The sequence below is a fragment of the Polistes dominula genome, unplaced genomic scaffold (assembly GCF_049000335.1).
Source record: "Polistes dominula isolate Pdom_NZ unplaced genomic scaffold, Pdom_raw_medaka contig_31, whole genome shotgun sequence".
Classification (NCBI taxonomy): Eukaryota; Metazoa; Arthropoda; class Insecta; order Hymenoptera; family Vespidae; genus Polistes; species Polistes dominula.
This window is the reverse complement of record NW_028300925.1, coordinates 60501-80672: the sequence shown is the minus strand read 5'-3', so window position 1 is coordinate 80672 and position 20172 is coordinate 60501. Positions and strand designations below refer to the sequence as shown.

Here is a 20172-nt window from a genome sequence, read left to right as displayed (position 1 = left end):
TAAAAAAACATAAAACAATAAAAAAATAAAATTGGTTGGCACAGGTCCGATTCCATTGGAAAGACACTAGAGAGAAATATATAACATAGATGAAATATATGTATAGTATAAACTTGCCATCGGCGATATTTTTGCTCCGTTTCGAATTTCACGGGCGAGTGGTGCGATAACGAGTGAGGTAATTAAAATGAAAAATCAGTCCTGTCTCTTCTTTTATTATTTTAACGTTTTGTAATTATTAATGTTAGCGTTCGACTTTTCATCGAACTTATTATTATATTTCATTTTCGTGGTTCGTTATTAAAATTTCATATTTTGAAAAATTAATTAACCTTGATTTAAGTACACATTCGAATTATATTTTTTCATCTTTTGTAATATCGTATCAAACCTATTATTTCATTATTTATTTTTCATACATCATTTTATAATTTATTTCGCTCGTTAAAATACCGTGCGATATAAATTATTATTATTATTATTATTATTATTATTATTATTATAATCCGCGAAATTTCATCTTCATTATATTTTTAATAATTTCTTAATTTTGGAATAAATCCCAGGACGAGAATGTTAATTTTGGAAAAGTAGAAACTCTATTTCCATCGTCGTAGCTTGACCATTTCAGTGTTTCACAGATGAAAAGGAGAAAAAGAAGAAAAAAGAAAGGAAAAAAACAGATTTGAAAGGGCCAGGAGTATAGGACTCTCTCGTGAAATTAGCAACGTTAGAGAATATTATCCAATAGTAGAAAAGGGTAAGAGAAAGAGAGGAAGAGAGATCCGACTGGGATTAGTATCCCTCGTTGCATCGTGCAGCTTGCACATGCAAAGCTGACCACAGTGGTTTGCACTCGCTTCCTCTTTCCTATTATACACCACCGTATGAGAGGGAAATAGATGGAAGAAGGTTGTAAAGGGAGAAAGAGAATGAGAAAGAGAATGAGAAAGAGAGAGATGAGAGAGTACAGCTCGCATGTTGCAGAGCAAAGTGAGAAGGTGTCGTTACTGAGAGAAAATTAGATATCACATGGGAAAATTACTCTTTCTGATTACATATAATAAACATTTCCCTACAAATACGTCTATTATTGTAATAAACAAATAAATACAATATCTTGTTAAATAAATTTTTTCACTTTTAAATAAAACAAAACAAAACAAAAATAATTCTACAACGTATGATTTTTATCGATTGAAAGAGATTGAACAGAACGATGACGCTTTTCCAGATGCCCTTTTCCAACGTATATAATAATATATTATTTTTCTTTTTTCTTGTCGTGGCATTTTTCAACTTCTTTCTACATTTTTCGTAGATACTCTTATTTCGCGAAAAATGTAAATCCGCGAAGAGTGTCGCGTGTCAAGCATAGAAGTGTGTCACGGATTGTGCAAGTTCTTCGCGAATTCGATATTTCTTTTTACCTTGTGTGCAGAGATTGCTAAAGAAAACATCGATGTGTCTGTCACCCTTCCAATAAGATACATCCCTGAAGTTTCAGGACGATTCAGAATGATGACTCAGAATGAATTACTAAAAATATTTTTTAATTTTTTTAAAGAATCATTTCTTCCGTGAAATTTCAAGTTCCAAGAAACATAAACTATTCGCGTTTGAATGCAAATTAGAACTTACCTTGGGTAGGGCGGCATCAATTTTGGAAGCTCACTGATGCACGCTACTGTCCACAAATCATCGCATCTGTTGCTGTGGTTTTCGTGATGCGCAACGCCGATGGTAATGGCAGAAAGGAGAGGAGAGGAGAAGAGAGGAGAGGAGAGGAGAAGTGAGAGAGCAAGAGTGAAGGGGAGGGAAATTTTGAGGGAGGAGGGAGAATGAGAGAGAGAGCAGGATTTGCTTTGGTATTCTACCCCCTGTATACGGGCAAATTAGATCGTGACGTCATCCGTATAACAAATTGATGGCTGGAAAATCAAATAGGATTTATGGCTTTGCGATAGTTTCGAGTAGCATCTCTAGGAGAAAGAGAGAGAGAGAGAAAGTAAGATTACATCACGACGTTGCTATTGAATATCATTCTATTAACAATCATTTTTATATGCTAATATTAAATTTATAACAACGTTGTAACATCAATTCATACATCCGTAAAATTCACATTTAAATTGAATTCACGTCTATCATTTCCTATTATTACTTTTACGTTTAAAAATGAATATCGACAAATAACGTGTAACATATTTATAAATGATATTTTTCTCGTTTCAAACGTATGTCATGAAAATTTAAAAATATAAATAAAAAATAATAGAAGATAGTGATCTATGTTCGTCCATATGTGTCAACGTGATAACAGCTGGTCCAACATCTGTCATGTTCTAGTCTCATCATATTCGAAACTATTCTGCTATTATAGAGTTAACGAATGATTAAAATATTAATTTAATTTGAAAAATACAGAATTTTGATCGATATCAAATTAAAGGGTACTTAATGTTTTCTTTTTATCTACGTTTATACTATATATGTATTATATTTTACGATAAACATGACACCAAAAGCATGAACGTATTCATCGAACGAGAAATACTTTGCCCAACAGTTTGTGATGATAGCACTCTGGTTTCTCTTTGACCTATCGAACAATCCTACAATTACGAGTTTACTTTTGTATCGAATAAAATTCGAGTTAAATAGTTGCCATGTTTAACATCGTGCATACCTAATACTATTGGACTCACCCATGCTTTGACGATTCAAACAAACGAGTTAAACTACAACTGCATACATATTAAGGATATTGTGCTTACATATGTACGTATATACATAGTACTTATGCCGAATACGAAACTGATAAATATATATACTTTAATTGCGCATGTACTTTTATATAGATCTAAAATTTAAATAGGAATGTTTACTTTTATTAGTTTCGTATAAAATTTATGATCAATTCTATGAGAAACAGAGAATAAAAGCATTCAATTATTTTATTTGATTTTCTCAAAGGAACAGATATCGTTAATTATCGATCGATCAATGCTCCTTGTAATTAAATAAGCAACTAGAGGCAAACATTTTTCTAACACGAAGTAGCTCGAAGAATTTCGTTAAAAGACGATTATCTTTCTATTTCTTTCTCTTTCCTTACTTAATTTACTGGCATTCTTCAAAGAAAGCTCTTTCGTCTCTGTCTCTCTTTCTCTCTTTTTCTTGGTCATTGAAAGAGAACAAGAGATCACAATCGACCTTTTTGAATTAAAAAGGATATTTAATTAGTTACAAATAAATAGAACAGAAAAAAAAAGTCAATTGAATATCTTCCCCTTCATCTTTTTGCTTTTGTCTTTAAAATAGCTCGTAATCGATTGAAATGTCTATTTATTTAATACTACTATCTATAGAATTTGAAATATAATATTAATTATATAAAGTAATTAACTCAAATGAAATACGAAAAATCTAAAAAAGAAAAAAAAATGATTAGAAATTATTTCATTCTCGATGGAAAAGGAGGATATTTTTGAAACTAATAAGTCAACAACGAGTGGTTATCCGTACGTCAACGAATACGTGCCAGGTGAAATATGATAATCGTTGGCTGGAGCACGTTCGATTTATCATATTCCTTATGGTGCATTATCATAATAGCATCGAGCACGATATTCCATATTCTACATCGTCTCAACTTGACACGCTAATTCGCGAAAGATCGATGCGAGTTTTCGATGTATATATTGTCTGTACACGCACACTTATATATTTATATAGTATATCGATTTCATATAAGCAACGTAAAATGATAACTTTTATTATCTCCAAATCTTTAATTAACAGTTACAATAACAATAATAATAATAATAATAATAATAATAATGAAATGTACCAATTAGACCATTATTATTAATAATGTAATATTATATTCGCAGCTGCCACAAAGCCACCAACGGTCGACATCGAACCAAAGGGTCAAGTTGTCGTACGTTTGGAAGATAGTCTAAGGATCATGTGTACGATGGGTTCGCCATTGCAAATCTGTCGTGTCGAGATCCAAGGTGAAAGGAGCACTATTCTCTCGCCGAATCAAGCACCGGAGGATGGTATAGAATATTACGGCGAAGGTACTCAGAAAGGTCAATGCGGTGTCCACATCTTCAAAGTGAAGGAGAAACACAACGGAATCTTCAGGTGTGCTTTAACACCAGTAGATGGTCGTACAGAGAGCAATGCCAGCGTTTACATCGTCATTGCTAGTAAGCATCATTCATTGTCAATTTTATTATCTTCCAATTTTGTTCACTCTACAAATCAATATTCATCTCGAATGTGTTTGAAAATATTTCCTTTTTTGTATATAGAACCGCCGAACAATCCAGAACTTCAAACGAGTCTAGGACACTATGGCAGACACGAATACCAAAAAGGAGAAAAATTGGAAATCAGTTGTAGTGCCTCTGGTGGACGACCGCCTGCGAACATTTCTCTCTATCTCGGTTTGTTGAAGAATATGTATTATTTATTTTTAATTAAATATCAAATAATCTTCTCAAATTTTTTCTAATTCGATATAATCCTCAGATGATGAACTTCTTACCAACGACGAAAAACCATCGACGTATGACGATTTGTACTCGAACGAATTATCCGTCGCAGTACAAAATGCCTCACGTAGTTTGGATTGGACTGATAACAGCAAGACTTTAAGATGCGTAGCTCAACACATTGCTTTGAACGTACCAAAAGAGAGTAAAATGCAGCTTCAAGTTTATTGTAAGTTTTATTTATAGTTTCTTTTCTTTTTCAATTGTATATTATAATCTTATATTAACTAAACATTATATACCGTTATCCATTTAGATCCACCTCAACCTCAACTAACCATCGAACGTTTCGGATACGTCATCGGCCGACAGGGTACAGTAAACGTAACAGTTTATGCTAATCCACGACCTCGTTTCGTATGGCGAGTAAATGGCGAGAAAATCGAAGAAGGTCGTCCAGATGAAAGCAATCGTCTTGAAACTTCCACTGCCGTAGATCTGGTAAAAGAATAAACTGCTGCCCTTCCTTTTGCACCATTAATACAAAAACAAAAAAGAAAAACAAAACAACAACATAAACCTAATTTTTTTTTGCCATTTGATGAATTTGTTAAAACAAAAATATCGATCGAAGAACGAAACGATCCCAATTGTTGATAAAGATAAGGAAATACCTAGAAGGAAAAGTTTGGTGTTGGCGAATGGTGGGGTATGAGAGAACGAAGAGACTTGACTCTGGAGAAGAGAAGAGAAGAGATGAGATGAGATGAGAGGAAAGGAAAGGAAAGGAAAGGAAAGGAAAGGAAAGGAAAGGAAAGGAAAGGAAAGGAAAGGAGAGGAAAGGAGAGGAGGGGAGGAAGGTAGAACAGAAATCCAATATTGCTTTGCGCGCCAGTCAGCCTCGATTTACTGTTCATTCGGCGCGCGTTCTACATGCATCTGTGTGACTCGAAAGTTAACCACCAAGCGAGCATTCTACAGCGACGTAATGAAATTCCATCGAACTCAGATGCTTAGACACTCAGAACTGGAAGCAATGATGCATGCTACCACTAGAGTATTATATGCTCTCTCTCTCTCTCTCTTTCTCTTTCTCTCTCTTTATATTTTTCATGAGGGAGGTGTCAACCAACCCTTTCTTAAACAGTTCTTTTCTTAGATATACCGATAAATTTATTAGCTTAAACGTGTCATAATTTTCCCATTAATGGATATTTCAAACTTTTGAATAAGAGTTCAATTAAATATTGTCGAGGGTTACGTTCAGTTAAAAGGATTAATTCTATATCTTGTCCTTTTTTTCTTTGTTTTTTGTTAATCGTTTAGAAATATTTTCCAATCTAAATTATTAAAGAAGATAATCAAATTTATTTTAATTATGAAAAATGAGACTCATTTTTGTTGTTTTATATTTCTGTATTTATTTATTTATCTATCTATCTATTTATCTTTCTCCCTTTCTCTCTCTCTCTTTCTCTCTCTGTTGTTCTCATTCAACGAATATTTGATACTTCTACTAGCAGAGGGATATTTCAATGGTGAATGGTACTCGACGGATTCCGCGGAAAGTTCCAAAGCGCGATGCTCGGATCCTCCTCCACCCCTCCCCCCTTCCCCCTCCCCCCTTCCCCCTTCCCCAACGTGGGATGCAACGCTCTGGAACAACACTCCGCGTGCAAGAACCAATAAAGCTCTGGTTGAAATTGTCCGAACTGAGCTTTTGTGTATAAATGGCTTTCGATCTGACGAAGCTTCGTCGGCAAGCGACTCGTCGACTCTCACCCTTTCCCCTCCTCGTTCTACCTTTCCATGAATACGCGGAATCAGCTTTTATTGAAAATGCAATTACGAAGTTGAAGAAAATTTGCAAAGAGTTATTAAAAAGTAACGCTCATTGAAATACTCTTATTTTTGTTTTAAATATTGTTCCGCGCTTATCTTTATATTATTTTTTGGATCGTTCGTTCATTCGTTCATTCGAACGATGTTGTTGATTTTTCTCCTTTTCGATCATTATTTCTTCATATGTAAAAACAAAATCCAATAATCTTTATTTTGTTCTTTTTTTGTTTGTTCTTCTATAGGGTAACGGCGCGTGGCTCGTTGTTTTAACCATCGATAGTGTTCAAAAATCTGACACGGAGAAGGAATACGTATTGGAAGCTTATAATAAAGAAGGAGGTTACGAGTACCATATTGTTTTGTCAACCTCTCCAGAACCAGCAGGTAACTTAACGATTATTCATTTTTAACTCAAACCTATTATTCTCTTCTTTTATCAACAACATTCATTTCACCGTATAACAACAAAGAAACATTAACTTCTTCCTAAGAGATAATATAAAAAAGAAATAAAGTAAAAAAACTTATTGTCCAAATTGAGAAGGTTTTATAAACTAGGTAGATATATCATCTCTTCCTTGCACTTCGTTCGTTTGTCACCGTCATTTTCATTCATTCAAAAGTGTTCTCTCTTCTCACATGCTTAACACCGACCTTCGTCACGATCATTATCACACCTTTCTACTTATGTACGTCACGATCGATCGATCATCATTATCTTTCCATGACGATCGGCACACACAGACACTCACACATACACATATATACACACGATTTATCTATAACTAAGACTACTACTATTCTTACTACTATCTATAACACATGTCACATAATATCTTTCCATGTGTGTATGCGTGTACGTTTTTCTCTAACCATATCGATCCTTCACCGCATGCTCATGCAGGAGCGTTCAGTCACTTCTATGGTAAGCTCTCCGAACACATGCACGCACTAGGTAATGTCATTTTTTCAAATTATTATACGTAAGCCTGTAGTATTCAAAAAAAAAAAAAAAAAAAATAACGTATTCAATTGTTCGTCATCCCTTCTTCTAACACCTAATCTAATGGTAATGAATGTACAATTTTTCTAATGGCATCTACGGTTACTCCCATCATAGCTTTTCTATATCTTTTTGTCAATATTTTCAATATCCCATGTAACATATTGACTAAACCGCGAATAATAAACTTTGTAACAAATATATTATGTTTAAAAAATCACAATATTAATTTGACTTTACCATTAGCTTTGGTTTTATTACTATTTTTATTATTAACCTTATAATATATCAAAGAGATACTCGAATCCAATTCATTACCATTATTTACTTGTATTGGATGGCAAACAATGATCTATATTAACAAAGAAAGAAAGAATGAATCCAAAATAAACGATTGATTAACAATTTGAATGTCAATTTTCTAACGAAACAAATTTCATGATGGATTCATTATTTAATGTTTACGAATGAAACGAACGAATATTATTAGAAATTAATTATATTTGAAAGTATATTATTTGATATTGTTTAAATATATTATTGAAATTAATAATATTCGTTTTATGAGAATTAATTTATTGAGAGAAAATACATCTACGAATGATTTCGATGTATTTTCTTTTTTTTTCTTTTTTAGTTTTCTTTTTTAGTATAGTCGATAGAATTTTTACAAAGATTTTCCATAAGTGATCTCACTCTGATTAAAATAAAAAAAACACTTTATAATATAGTTCTCAAAAAATATTTAAAATATATTAAACGATTTAAGATTCAAGTATGATCCGTATGGAACTTTGTATTTTAGTATTCATGGTTTATGTAGAAAGTTACTCGTTGTTAATTTCAAAAGAAGAAACGTAGCGTCTTTTTTGCAAGAATACGATCAAAATATATTTTTCTGATCGTTATATTGTATATGTTACAGGCAAATTATATGTTTTAAAACAAACAAAAATCTATATATATATAATAATTTATTAAGAAAAAAACATCGGGTAACCCGTGAACATTTTCATCATTTGATGCATCGCCTATATATTGTTGTTTTATTAATTCAATTTATTAATTTCATTCACAAATATGGGCGATGAATGAAAGGTGAAAACATGAAAATGGAAAAATACAATTTGAAATTAATTTCCTTTGCACAACCTTTTGTAACTGTCACGCCCACGCATATTCGGAATTGCAGCGGAAAAAGTCACCGATTACGTGGAACTTGTAAAGCAACGTTTTTCCGTTGAGTCCAACTTAAACAGTATGCATCGTGTAATTTGTAATAACTTTAAAGTAGAAAACCTATGTGGCACCCTATATTTATATATATATATATATATATACTATATGCATATTGTAAATCTTAGAAAATCATTTAGTATCGTATCCCTTCTCATTACTTATATTACCTGTAACATATACGAAGTATATTATATAGCTAATTGTAGGAAAGTTTTCAATTGAGTGCAAACATCTAATCTAATTTCATTATACGTAAGCATGATTCGCGAATATTTACTTTGATTTTTATGCAAACGATTAAACCGTTGAAAATACAACAACGAAAAGATAAATCATTCAGTTTTGTTGTACTTTCCTAGGTATTTAATCGATATAAATTTAAAGTCACAATATCCATGTAGCGTAAGTGCACCGCTTCTTGTTGCAACATTTTTAATCGAATCAATTGAAATGAAGACAAAAAAATATAAATAAATAAATAAGAGTTATAACGGACAAAATAAATAATTGTCCTATAAATACATGCATATACATGTATACATATACATTTTTTGTTATCAACGATCATAGGTGTCGATCTTGATGCTGGATCAATCATCGGTATCGTTGTTGGTGCTTTGGTACTCATTCTCATCGTGTTCCTGGTGATTTTCGCTCGAGCAACCGGTCGCTGGTGCTTCGCAGGTGAGTTAGAATATAACTAGAAGTAAAAAGTATAAAAAAAAAAAAAAGAAAAAAAAGATAAAATAAGAAATTTTTATTATTAGTTAATTAACTATTTTTGATTCCGTGTATTGTATTATCCATATTATGTACCATCCATTATGTACCACATATTCGTTTTACAGCAAGGTAAATTTTGTTCTCTTCTATGTATCCTTGATGGAAGAACTTTCTATTTATCTATTATTCGAACATACAGTCATTTTCGTCCATATGATAGAAAGTGAAATTAGTTGGCTATTGTGAGAAAAGCGAGAGCAACGATATATACATACATATATACATATATATTATATATACCTATACATATAGGCGAAGTTCATCGATACGAAACATAAGAAGAAAGATAGATAGATGGTTAGATAGATAGATAGATGGAAGGAAAAAAAAAAGAAAGAGAAGAGAAAGAAGAGAAGAGTAACGAAAAGAATTCGTATTTTGCCAAGTTTTTAGATAGAGGCTAGTTCTAACGAGTTTCATTGTCCGTTGCCAAGTTTATCCGGGCCCTCGATGAACGAACGGCGGTCTCTAATGTGTGTCGGGGGTATATTCTGCTAATTCCGTATCTTTCCATTTTTTTTTTTTTTTTTTTTTTTCTAGACTACGATCGAAACTTATTGGGAAAATATAAAAGTGTGTATAGGAAAATAGAAAAAAAAAAAAAAAAGAAAAAAAATAACAGAGAAAATATCGGCTGGGCTATTTGAATTTTTTTTAATTTTTTTTTTTTTATTTCTTCCGATTAGAACTTTTACGAATTTCAATCGATGAAGTAATATAATGCTCGATACATAGTACACATACTACATGTATCTCGTAAAACATTGGATATGTAAAACATGTGTGTATACCTATCATACACGCGCTTATATATATACCTGTATAGAGAGTTAGGTTTATGTACACAACAACATAAAAATATTTATATATTTATAGCGGGCAAAAAAAGAGAGGCGTGTATTTTGAAAGATTTTTTTGTGCGTAGCTAACGATTCCTCTTCTTCTACACGATCTCATCAGCCAAGTTATTTATCAGAGCTATTATTATTCCTCTATTTACTACTACCTATCTTTCATTTATATTATTATGTACGTATACAAATGTCTTGTGTGTTGTGCCGCTATTAATAGGACAGCATGCAAGTCGGGCCAAGTAAAGAATACGGAGATACACCAACAATAACCGTGCGATTCCGTACTCTAGGCATGATACTGTCCAGGGGTAAGTCACCTCAGACAGCAAACAAAGCCCCCACCAATAAAAATTTATTTTTTTCTCATCAAAAATGTGCTCGAACTTATTTTTCATCATCTCAGGCTCTCGTCTCGTCTCTCTCTCTCTCTCTCTCTCTCTCTCCCTCTCTCTCTGTTGCTCTTCATTATTTTCTCGACAAATTCATTTACTATTTTTAGCAATTATTCATTGCATTCTTATAATATACATTTGCAATTTTTTCACAAAGTCAATTTGCACGTTGATCAATATATTAGAGAAAAAGATTAAAGAAAAATAAAACAAAACAAAAAATGAAAAAATTGATTATAAAATCCATCTTTGTATTTATTATTCGCAAAAATGATACTTTTATTGAAACTTAATAAAATCATTTCTTACTTTTTTTCTCAATAAACTGAAGAGAGGAATGAGCATGATACCGAGAGTTGATAATTGGTATTTCACAAAAAAAAAAAACATATATATTTATATATATATATATTACAAATGCAGGATATTAATATTACTATACTCATAAGAATACATTCGCACGAATATTTCTAAATCTATTCTCATAATTCTTTTGTGGTTTCGTTTATAATAAATTCTCACCCATCTAATTTTTTGTTCTTATATCGTTAGTCGTTCTGTTGCCCGAATAAAAAACAACAACAAAAAAAGAAAAAACATAGATTATATTAAAATAGAAAAGAAAAAAAAAGTGTTATGCATGCACCTCGTGCTTACGATTATTATTGCTCATTGCTGCATGTGTCAACATAGTTAGATACTTGTTACGTATGTATTATTAGCCTTCTCTTTCTATCTTTCCCCTTTTCTCTTTCTCTCTCTCTCCCCCCCCCCCTTTTTACATATATGATATCAATAATTATTATTCGCGAGAAAAAAATATTAACAACTTAGAGAAAAATAAAAGACTCTAAGTCGTTTTGCGACAAGCAACGGCAATGAAATCGGCAAAGGCAAGTGCGATGAAACTCAATTTAGTTTGTTACGTTTTCGTGGTGTCGCAAAAAAGTTCCGAAAAATAATAATAATAATAATAATAATATAATTTACTCCTTATTTGTTAAGTACTATTATTATTATTATTATTATTATTATTATTATTATTATTATTATTTGTTGTTGTTATTATTATTCCCTGATAGATTGTTCAAGCATGTTTGTACGTTTTCTCTTCCTTATTTTTATATATATCTTACTATATACATATATAGATATATAGATGCATAAACATTTGTTACATTCGTTAATAAATATATATCTCATAATCTTTGTTATATAGTTCGTAATTATTAGAAAGTATATACACTTTTTTTATACACATGTTTTTTGTATCAGTCGAATAAAAATAATTAATAATTTGTTAAAATATTATGCATACAGTATATAAAGATAAACAAGATGTACTATAGAAAAATAATGGACGAAAAACAAAGCAATGATAAATCATAAAAAGAAAGAAAGAGAGAAATGTGGGCGAGATATTTAAACAAAAATCAGCACGCACATATGCACTATTTTAAGAAAAAAAAAAAAAAAAGAACAAAAAACACGCATATACGTTCTTACATACTTTTTATTTGACCACATTTCATATATAAATGTCTAGTAATTTAAAAAAAAAAAAAAGTACAATCTTTTAGAATTTCTTTAACATTTTACATACGTACATACATGCATACATACATACAAACAATCATATATACATATATACATACATGCATATAAAGAATCATATATACATATATACATGCATACATACATATGCTTAAACAAGGACACGCAATAAATAGAATATACAATATCATAAGAAAAATATGAGACAAAAAAGAGGGTGTATCAACGCGAATAGGGGTTTTGCCTTGACCGATCGTGGCGTTGCTTGTTGCAGCGAGGCGGCGGGGCGACGAGGAAGCTGCCGGTGGTGTCGGCGCCGGAAGTGAGGCACACATAACGCCTGCCGATGACGAGGATGAAGATCAAGAAGACCCAAGGATCATCGATGAAAAAATACCGCAAGGTGGCCAGGAAAACCCAATCCATACGAGCACAGAGTACGTCAATGGTCGTACCAACGATTATAAGGATACGAAAAAGGATGAAAAAACGGATACACCTGTCTAATGATATTTCTAATTCTCCTCGAAATTTGCGATGACCTTTTTAAGGACACTCCCTCGATCGCCGGACGCTCGATCCTAAAAAATAAATTATACACGCGACATACACACACACACACATACATATACATGCAAACCTCTTCCCCTCTCCCTCACCTTCGAATTCACCCTCTCAACTTTTCACTCTCCCTCTTCTTCTTCTTCTTCTTATTCTCCCTTTCCTTCCCAACTCCTTATCTTCCTTTCCTCCTTCTCCTTCTCCTCCTCCTCCTCTTCCTCCGACATCTTTTCTCTACTTTCAACAACAGAAATAATATAATCAGGCGCTTTTGTTTCATAAGAAAATTTCTCTTTTGTAATAATAATTAGTAAATCAAACGGACCTAGCGAGATTGTAGGAAATGTACCTAAAAAGGTACATTTATTAATGTCGAAAATGTCGAACGAGACTTAATGTTTGCTCTATGCACTATGTTCTATATTTATCTTTTTTTATTTTTTTTTTTATTTTATTATAATAAATCAAGGCTGGAACGACGAATAAACAGGCCTTTTTTTGCCTATTGGCTTTTTTTGAAAATTATTCTTGCTCTCATAGCTTTTTGACGTACGTATTATACATACTCGTATATATATATATATATATATATATACGATACGACGATTAATCTATTAGTATTGTTCTAACGCCGAGCAGCCTCAAATTTTTACATTTTTCTATGATGTTTAAGAAAAAGAAAAAAACAAAAAAGAAAGATACAAAATACTTATACATTTTATCAATAGATCGATATTAAACAGTAGATTTTTGATATTTATATTTATTTCATAATATAGTTCAAGATACTCTTAATCTCGTCAAAATATTGTCAAGACTAATATTTGAGATTAGAGAATTCGTTAGAAACGAAGTTGGGTGAAAAAATAAACACGTTCGATTTTTTTCATTGCATTTGTTATGCAATTGTTGTTCATTCTAGATTTTTTCCTATGAATATATACATATATATATATATGTATACATACCAAGTAATGATAAGGGAAAAAAAAAAACAGAACAAAAAATCATTACAATTACAGATCATTTTGTAATACAAATTTGTCCTTGAGAGAAAGAGAAGGAAAAAGAGAGAAGGAAATAAGGAGTGAGAGAAAGTGAAAGAGATAATAAGGGAAGTAAGGAGGGAAGAAGTAAGAAAGAGAGAGAGAGAGAGAGAGAGAGAGAGAGAGAGAGAGGTATTCGCCGGCGACAGTCCTGATTAACTCTACGTGTGTTGTATATATTAAAAATATACATATACATATTAATTATAAATAATTATGCGATATGAGGTAATTGAAATAATAGCGATTGATTATAGAAATATATATATATATATATATATATATATTTTCTACGTCAAGGCAGTTGGTATGCAACTCGAGAATATAAAATCAATGATATACTTATTTATCCATTTGCAATCCAATTGCCTATGATACGTCGTTATACCATCGATTTGAAACAAAAATTATTGGCCAGAGTATTATAATGATAAGATTTACTTAAAGGTTATATATAATAATGTAACAAAAAAAAATAGAAAGAAATATTCAAAGAACGAGAATATAAAAAAAATAAGATGAAAATGATGTTGATGAATGATAATGATGATAACGATGATGAAGAAAAGGAGTAAATGGAAATTTTTTTGATGACACGTGGCCATCGAAAAACTATTTGAAAATAAATAATACAATCCTGTCTATGGATCGAGATTTAGAAAGAAAATTGAAAAAAATTAAGATTATTATACATATACATATATAGGTACGTCGATATATGTTGCCAATAGGTACTTTGTATCGTGTTTGCGATGTCAAAACGTTGTTTGAGCCATTACAGAGGCTGAAGCTCTCACACTTTCTTCTGGATATATCACAATTTTATTAGTTTAATATCTATAGATAATAGAATTTCTTGGAAATATAATATTAAATGAATCTCTTCGATCACTCGTCTACTCTCGACGATAGATATGAATCTCAACTATGATTTATTTAAAAAATGAACAAAAAATGTTCGAATACATGAGCGAGAAAATGAGAGAATGGGGGAAAAGAATGATAATGAAAAAGAAAGAGAAAGAAAGAGAAAGAAAGAGAAAGAAAGAAAGAAAGAGAGAGAGAGAGAGAGAGAGAGAATCAATGTAAATAAACGTAAAAAAGAATTTCCCTACACGTAAACAAAATGAACGAAATGAATGAACGAATGAACAAGTTTTTTGATGATTTGTTTTCTCTTTTTCTCCTTTCCACTGTCTCTCTCTCTCTCTCTCTCTCTCTGTCTCTCTCTCTCGCTCTTCCTCTCCTCGTCAAGCTTCTTTTAAAATGCATGGACACTTTGAAATAAGACAACTAATTTATTACAAATTTCATTTGATTTTTCCTCGATTATTAATTTTACTCGGCGAAGTAGATGCGTGACGAGATTTATAAGACTAACAGAAAAATCAGTTCAAACAGGTCCAACTACGCAGTAATGATTTTCACGGATCACTGCCAAAGTATATACATTGACAAACAAACAAACAAACAAAAATATATATAAATATTATACATATATGCGGAATTTACCAGAATAAAAAGAATTAAAAAAAATAAAATAAAATAAACTATACACACACAAATACACACAAGCGGACTAAATATCCATATATACACATATGCCATTTAAAATCTTACAAGAAAAAAGAAAAAAAAGCGTAAACTGTGACTTCTGCTATCCCTACGACAATGATTTTTGTTAGATCACCGATATTACATTACTTTAATTTGATTAGTAAATAAATTTTAGGATTAATGTTTAATAAAAAAAAAAAAAAAAGAAAATGTAATTGTAACTATTTAAAACACATCGAACAATATTGATAAAACAATTGATATTATTGCAAATGAAAATGAAAGAGATTTTAGCCATATAACGTGGCTGATATTTAATCAGGGACAGTGGAAATGTTCATGGTTGTTAAAAATAAAAAAAAAAATAAAAACACAAAAAAAATTTATTCTCACCGTACAATGTTCGACAACTATTGTTCTCAGCTTGTTGTAGCAACTGAAATCATTAAGTACGAATATACGCTTATGGACTAACATAACAAACAAACAAAAAGAGATATTTGCGTACGAATACGTTTAATGTGTACATTCGTTGTGGTTCATTCATAGTTCTAGCGACAACTTACTATTATAATACTTATTCTCGTAATTGATTTTTATCTATGAATATATTATTATATATTATTATTATTATTAATATTATTACTATTATTATAATTTATAATTATTCGTAATGCTAATTACTTAAATTCTCTCAATGATCATGCTACGAGGAAAAGGACTGTATAGATTGTATACTTTTTGTATACTTTGTACTTTTGATATTAACAAATTCGCGTCAATTCATTTTTAATATTGCTCTTTTTCTCTCTCTCTCTCTCTCACAATCTCATTTTCACTTTTTTTCTTCTCTTTCTCTCTCTCTCTCTCTCTCTCTCTATCTCTTGTTCTTTCTCTCTCTCTTTTTCTATCTATCTATCTATCTATGTTTTCTATCGCAGAAAAAAGAAATACAAAAAAAAAAAAAAAAAAATTAAGATATACTCGATGCTCGCAGTTTTAGACATGAATTAATATGAAAAGAATTTGTGAAACATCGTATTAAACAGATTATTACTATAATGATAATGACTATAAGAAGCATGATCGTTGGCCATACAATGGAATATATATAGATATATTATATATATATTTATGTTAATATATAAGACTCTAGCTAATATAAAATGAAAAAAAATTAAAAATAAAAAAAAAAATAATACAAGAAAATAAAGAAGACGACAAATGACGATGACGAAGACGATCGACGATGATTACGATAAATACCTGAAACTGGTTTTCTTCTCTACTAAAGAATTTTTTGTTAAAAGAACCAGAAACGAAATAATACTTTGCCAAAAAATGTGTCGTTTAAAATTCATTTTCAAATTTATAAAATATAATTCAAGAGAATAAATCCAGTATGTGAATACATCTAGGGGGAAAAAAAAAAATAAATAAAAGAGAATGTCAAGGATCGAGCAAAGATCGAAAATATTTCAATAATTTAGCTATTTTTTGTTATTATCATCTCCTTTAAATACACATTTATGAAGAAAAGAAAAGAACAAAACGCTCGATCGCACTACGAGTGAAAAGAGGGCCCAAAAAATATGTAAAACGGCATTTAATTAAAAGAAGGCGCATTAAAAAAAAAAAATTTAAAAAAAAAGGAAGACTTTCAGAGATCGTTAAATTAATTCTTTAAAAGTAATAATAATAATAATAATAATGATAATTGCTAAATGAAACGAAATGAAATTAAATAAAAGAAGAGTTTACAAAAAGTTACAAAAAAAAGGGGAAAAAAGGATAAAAATACAATAAATAAGTTTTAATGTTATATCGTGGTCGATTAAACAATACGAGGACAGCACACATAGACAGACATGCATACACATAAATTCTCATACCCATGAACTAAAAAAAAGACCATCTCTAATGACGGAAATATTTAGATTGTAAGAACACACATTTTGTATCTGTACTTGTAGATACAATGCAAGAGTAGGCAAGAGTAAAACAAAAATCTAACTAAGAATTCAAATGATATTAATATATAGAGATCTGTATGTATAATTTAATTGTAAGTTCATTCTCATCGCTATATTATAACTTAGATATATATACATATATACATATATATGTATATATATATATATATATATATATACATGATTATATGATTTTTGAAATAAAAAATTTGTTTTAAATACATGTCCATGATAATATACGTTAAGAAATACGTAGTCATTCCTGATTTCAAAGTTCCGACGATTTTTATTAATAGCTTTTATTTTTACCTAGTATAAACATGTTGACATGTTTATCTATGAAGAAAAAAATTATTAATTAATGAATTATCAATGATTGATTGATTTATTTTAATATTAAAAAATGTATTAAGAATAAATAGAAATATTTACAGGTTAATTATTATTTACAGGTAGTTCAACGACAAGGAATCTTGGCGAGTCGTGAGTATTGAGCTATTTTAATGAATAACAAATTTTGAAGGCTAGCATTTCACTTTTTGCACTATAAATAAATTTTTGCACAATTCTTCTTACATTTATCCCCTTTGGATAAATTTGTTTATTTCTGCTATGGGTCGTAACTAATGCACACGCGCACATATCTTTCGCTGTATACAAATTTGCCTGTTTTATTGAAAGAAAAAAAAAAAAAGAAAAAAAAAAGAAAAAGGGTTGCTTCAAATGGAAAAATTATCATAATGTTTCTCCACTACTACTACTACCAGTACTACTACTACTTGGAGCTTTTCGAAGAAGAAAATATTTACAGATGAAATAAGAAAACAAACGCAAAATATTTCATGTACATTAGAATGCAAGCATGATGCACATATTTTCAGAGACTTACTAGCAGATCCAGGAGCGGCTGTTATTCTTCTTCATGCTGGAAATTCGGAAACTACAAACAATACTAATAAAAGGCAAAGGCAAGAAGTAGTAATTATATTTTGACAGATTTTTATTTATTTGTTCACTTTTTTTTTTTTTTCCTTTAATTCATTCATATTTGTCTGTGACGAAGCTTCTTCGTTATTTCTGTCTCTTTATTCTATCATTCGACATATTTCTAACTCATATTCAATATAAAGAAAATATCATTTTGACACAGTTACATATAAATTTACTTATTTACTCTCAAACGAGATTTATACATATATATATATTTTTATTTTTACTAATAAATATAATTAGATTAAAACTAATCTAAAAAAAAGTTGAAATATTTTCTAAGATTGAACTTTGAAGTATTCTATTATGTATATATGTGTTCTAATCGTTTATGATAAAGTAGCATTTTATTCTAACAAACTTTAATCTTTCCTTATTGCGGTGTTGGTAATACTTTCTAATATATGTACACACGCATAGCGGTGATGGTGTGTGGGTAGTAATATATTTTTAATAAATATAATTTAGGTCATGTAAAACGTTGAATATACGTCACGTGAGAAAAATATCTCTCATCTCTTATCTCTTAACATAAGGAACATATGCGCTTACGTAAATTTATTGAAATATCACGTATATTGCTATTGCTTTTGATTAATTTCAATAACAACGTTCACATTTGTTATCTATCTTTGAAATATATCGTAAATAGATTTTAACGATCAATAACGACGATCAATAAGACTTAAACGTGCTGCGTTATTTTGTGATTTGGTCTTTTCAGATACCTGCCTATATATATAGTAATATAGAATTAGCTACGCGCGTATATGTTGTTAATAATAGTAAGTAAACTTTTTGTCTTTAGTAGCGACACGGAAAGTGCAGGCAGATATTCAAGGACAGAAGTAGATACTGCTTCTTCAGGACGAGGACGTAAACCAAAACTTAGTATTACACAACTATTTCGACGTAATAAGGATAAAGTATCTGGTGCTGACACAGATACTATGAGAACTGTCGTTACAATTGATGACGAAAAGGTAATTAATTAATCGAATTAAGATATTTTTATAAAAAGAAATACACAAAATTTTATAATTTACATATACTTATAATTTCTTTATAAAAAAAAAAATAAAATAAAATAAAATTGTAATATATTTATAATAATTTTATATCGAAAATTTACAACAACAAAAATGTTATATAATAAATACAATTGTACGTTATTTTTATTTATTATTTTTATAAACTAATCACACACAAATTTTCTAATATGTCATCGTTATTATACAACAACAACAAAAATACTAATGAGAGATGAAGTAAATTTCAATAAAAAAATTGTCTTTTTTTAGATTCCGATTTATACATATATTATTACTGGTGTGAAAAGGTCTTTCAAGATTTTTTTTCTCATTCTCCCTTCTTTATCTCTCTTACTACTGACATAAGATTTAATTGGAAAATTATTTCTGACAGACCACAATTTCGAAGGCTATTACATAAATTTCCTCACCTTCGTCGAGTTGTCTGAGAAAACGTAAATAAGTCTCCTAAGCTTTCCAACTTTTCCGTCTTAAAACTTTCGAGACTCATTAATACCAAGGAATATTTTACCAGAATTTTACGATCCTAGCAATTAGCACGAATAAAATCAATTTTTAATATTACTATGCACTTTACATATATATTATTATTATTATTATTATTATTATTATTATTATTATATATATTTTATGAATCGTACATATTGAAGAAATGAATCGATGTGTTAAAAATAATTAACGCAATCATTTTGATAACAGTAAAAGCTTCAATACTTGTAAGTGGTGCAAAACTGAGTACAATCGATTTGAATGTATAAAAGTATGAAAAAAGTATGAAAAAAGTATGAAAAAGAATGAAAAAAGTATATAAAAATAGA

At 30.1% G+C, this 20172-nt stretch overlaps 1 protein-coding gene across 6 annotated transcripts in view; it reads left to right on the top strand.

The window, feature by feature from the left end:
* Positions 1 to 20172, top strand: part of Fas3 (fasciclin 3) — a 247531-nt gene that overhangs the window by 226317 nt on the left and 1042 nt on the right. For 2 of the 6 annotated variants that reach the window (XM_015317645.2, XM_089171408.1), the window contains 11 exons: positions 3897 to 4220; positions 4326 to 4460; positions 4546 to 4737; positions 4825 to 5009; positions 6593 to 6734; positions 7255 to 7305; positions 8546 to 8611; positions 9163 to 9276; positions 17765 to 17795; positions 18194 to 18280; positions 19111 to 19285. In XM_015317645.2, the coding sequence (XP_015173131.1) occupies positions 3897 to 4220; positions 4326 to 4460; positions 4546 to 4737; positions 4825 to 5009; positions 6593 to 6734; positions 7255 to 7305; positions 8546 to 8611; positions 9163 to 9276; positions 17765 to 17795; positions 18194 to 18280; positions 19111 to 19285 (1502 nt within the window). Of the gene's footprint in view, positions 1 to 3896; positions 4221 to 4325; positions 4461 to 4545; positions 4738 to 4824; positions 5010 to 6592; positions 6735 to 7254; positions 7306 to 8545; positions 8612 to 9162; positions 9277 to 12449; positions 17536 to 17764; positions 17796 to 18193; positions 18281 to 19110; positions 19286 to 20172 lie in introns of those variants that run through there. The other 4 variants (XM_089171407.1, XM_015317646.2, XM_015317647.2 and 1 more) reach the window with 4 other exon arrangements.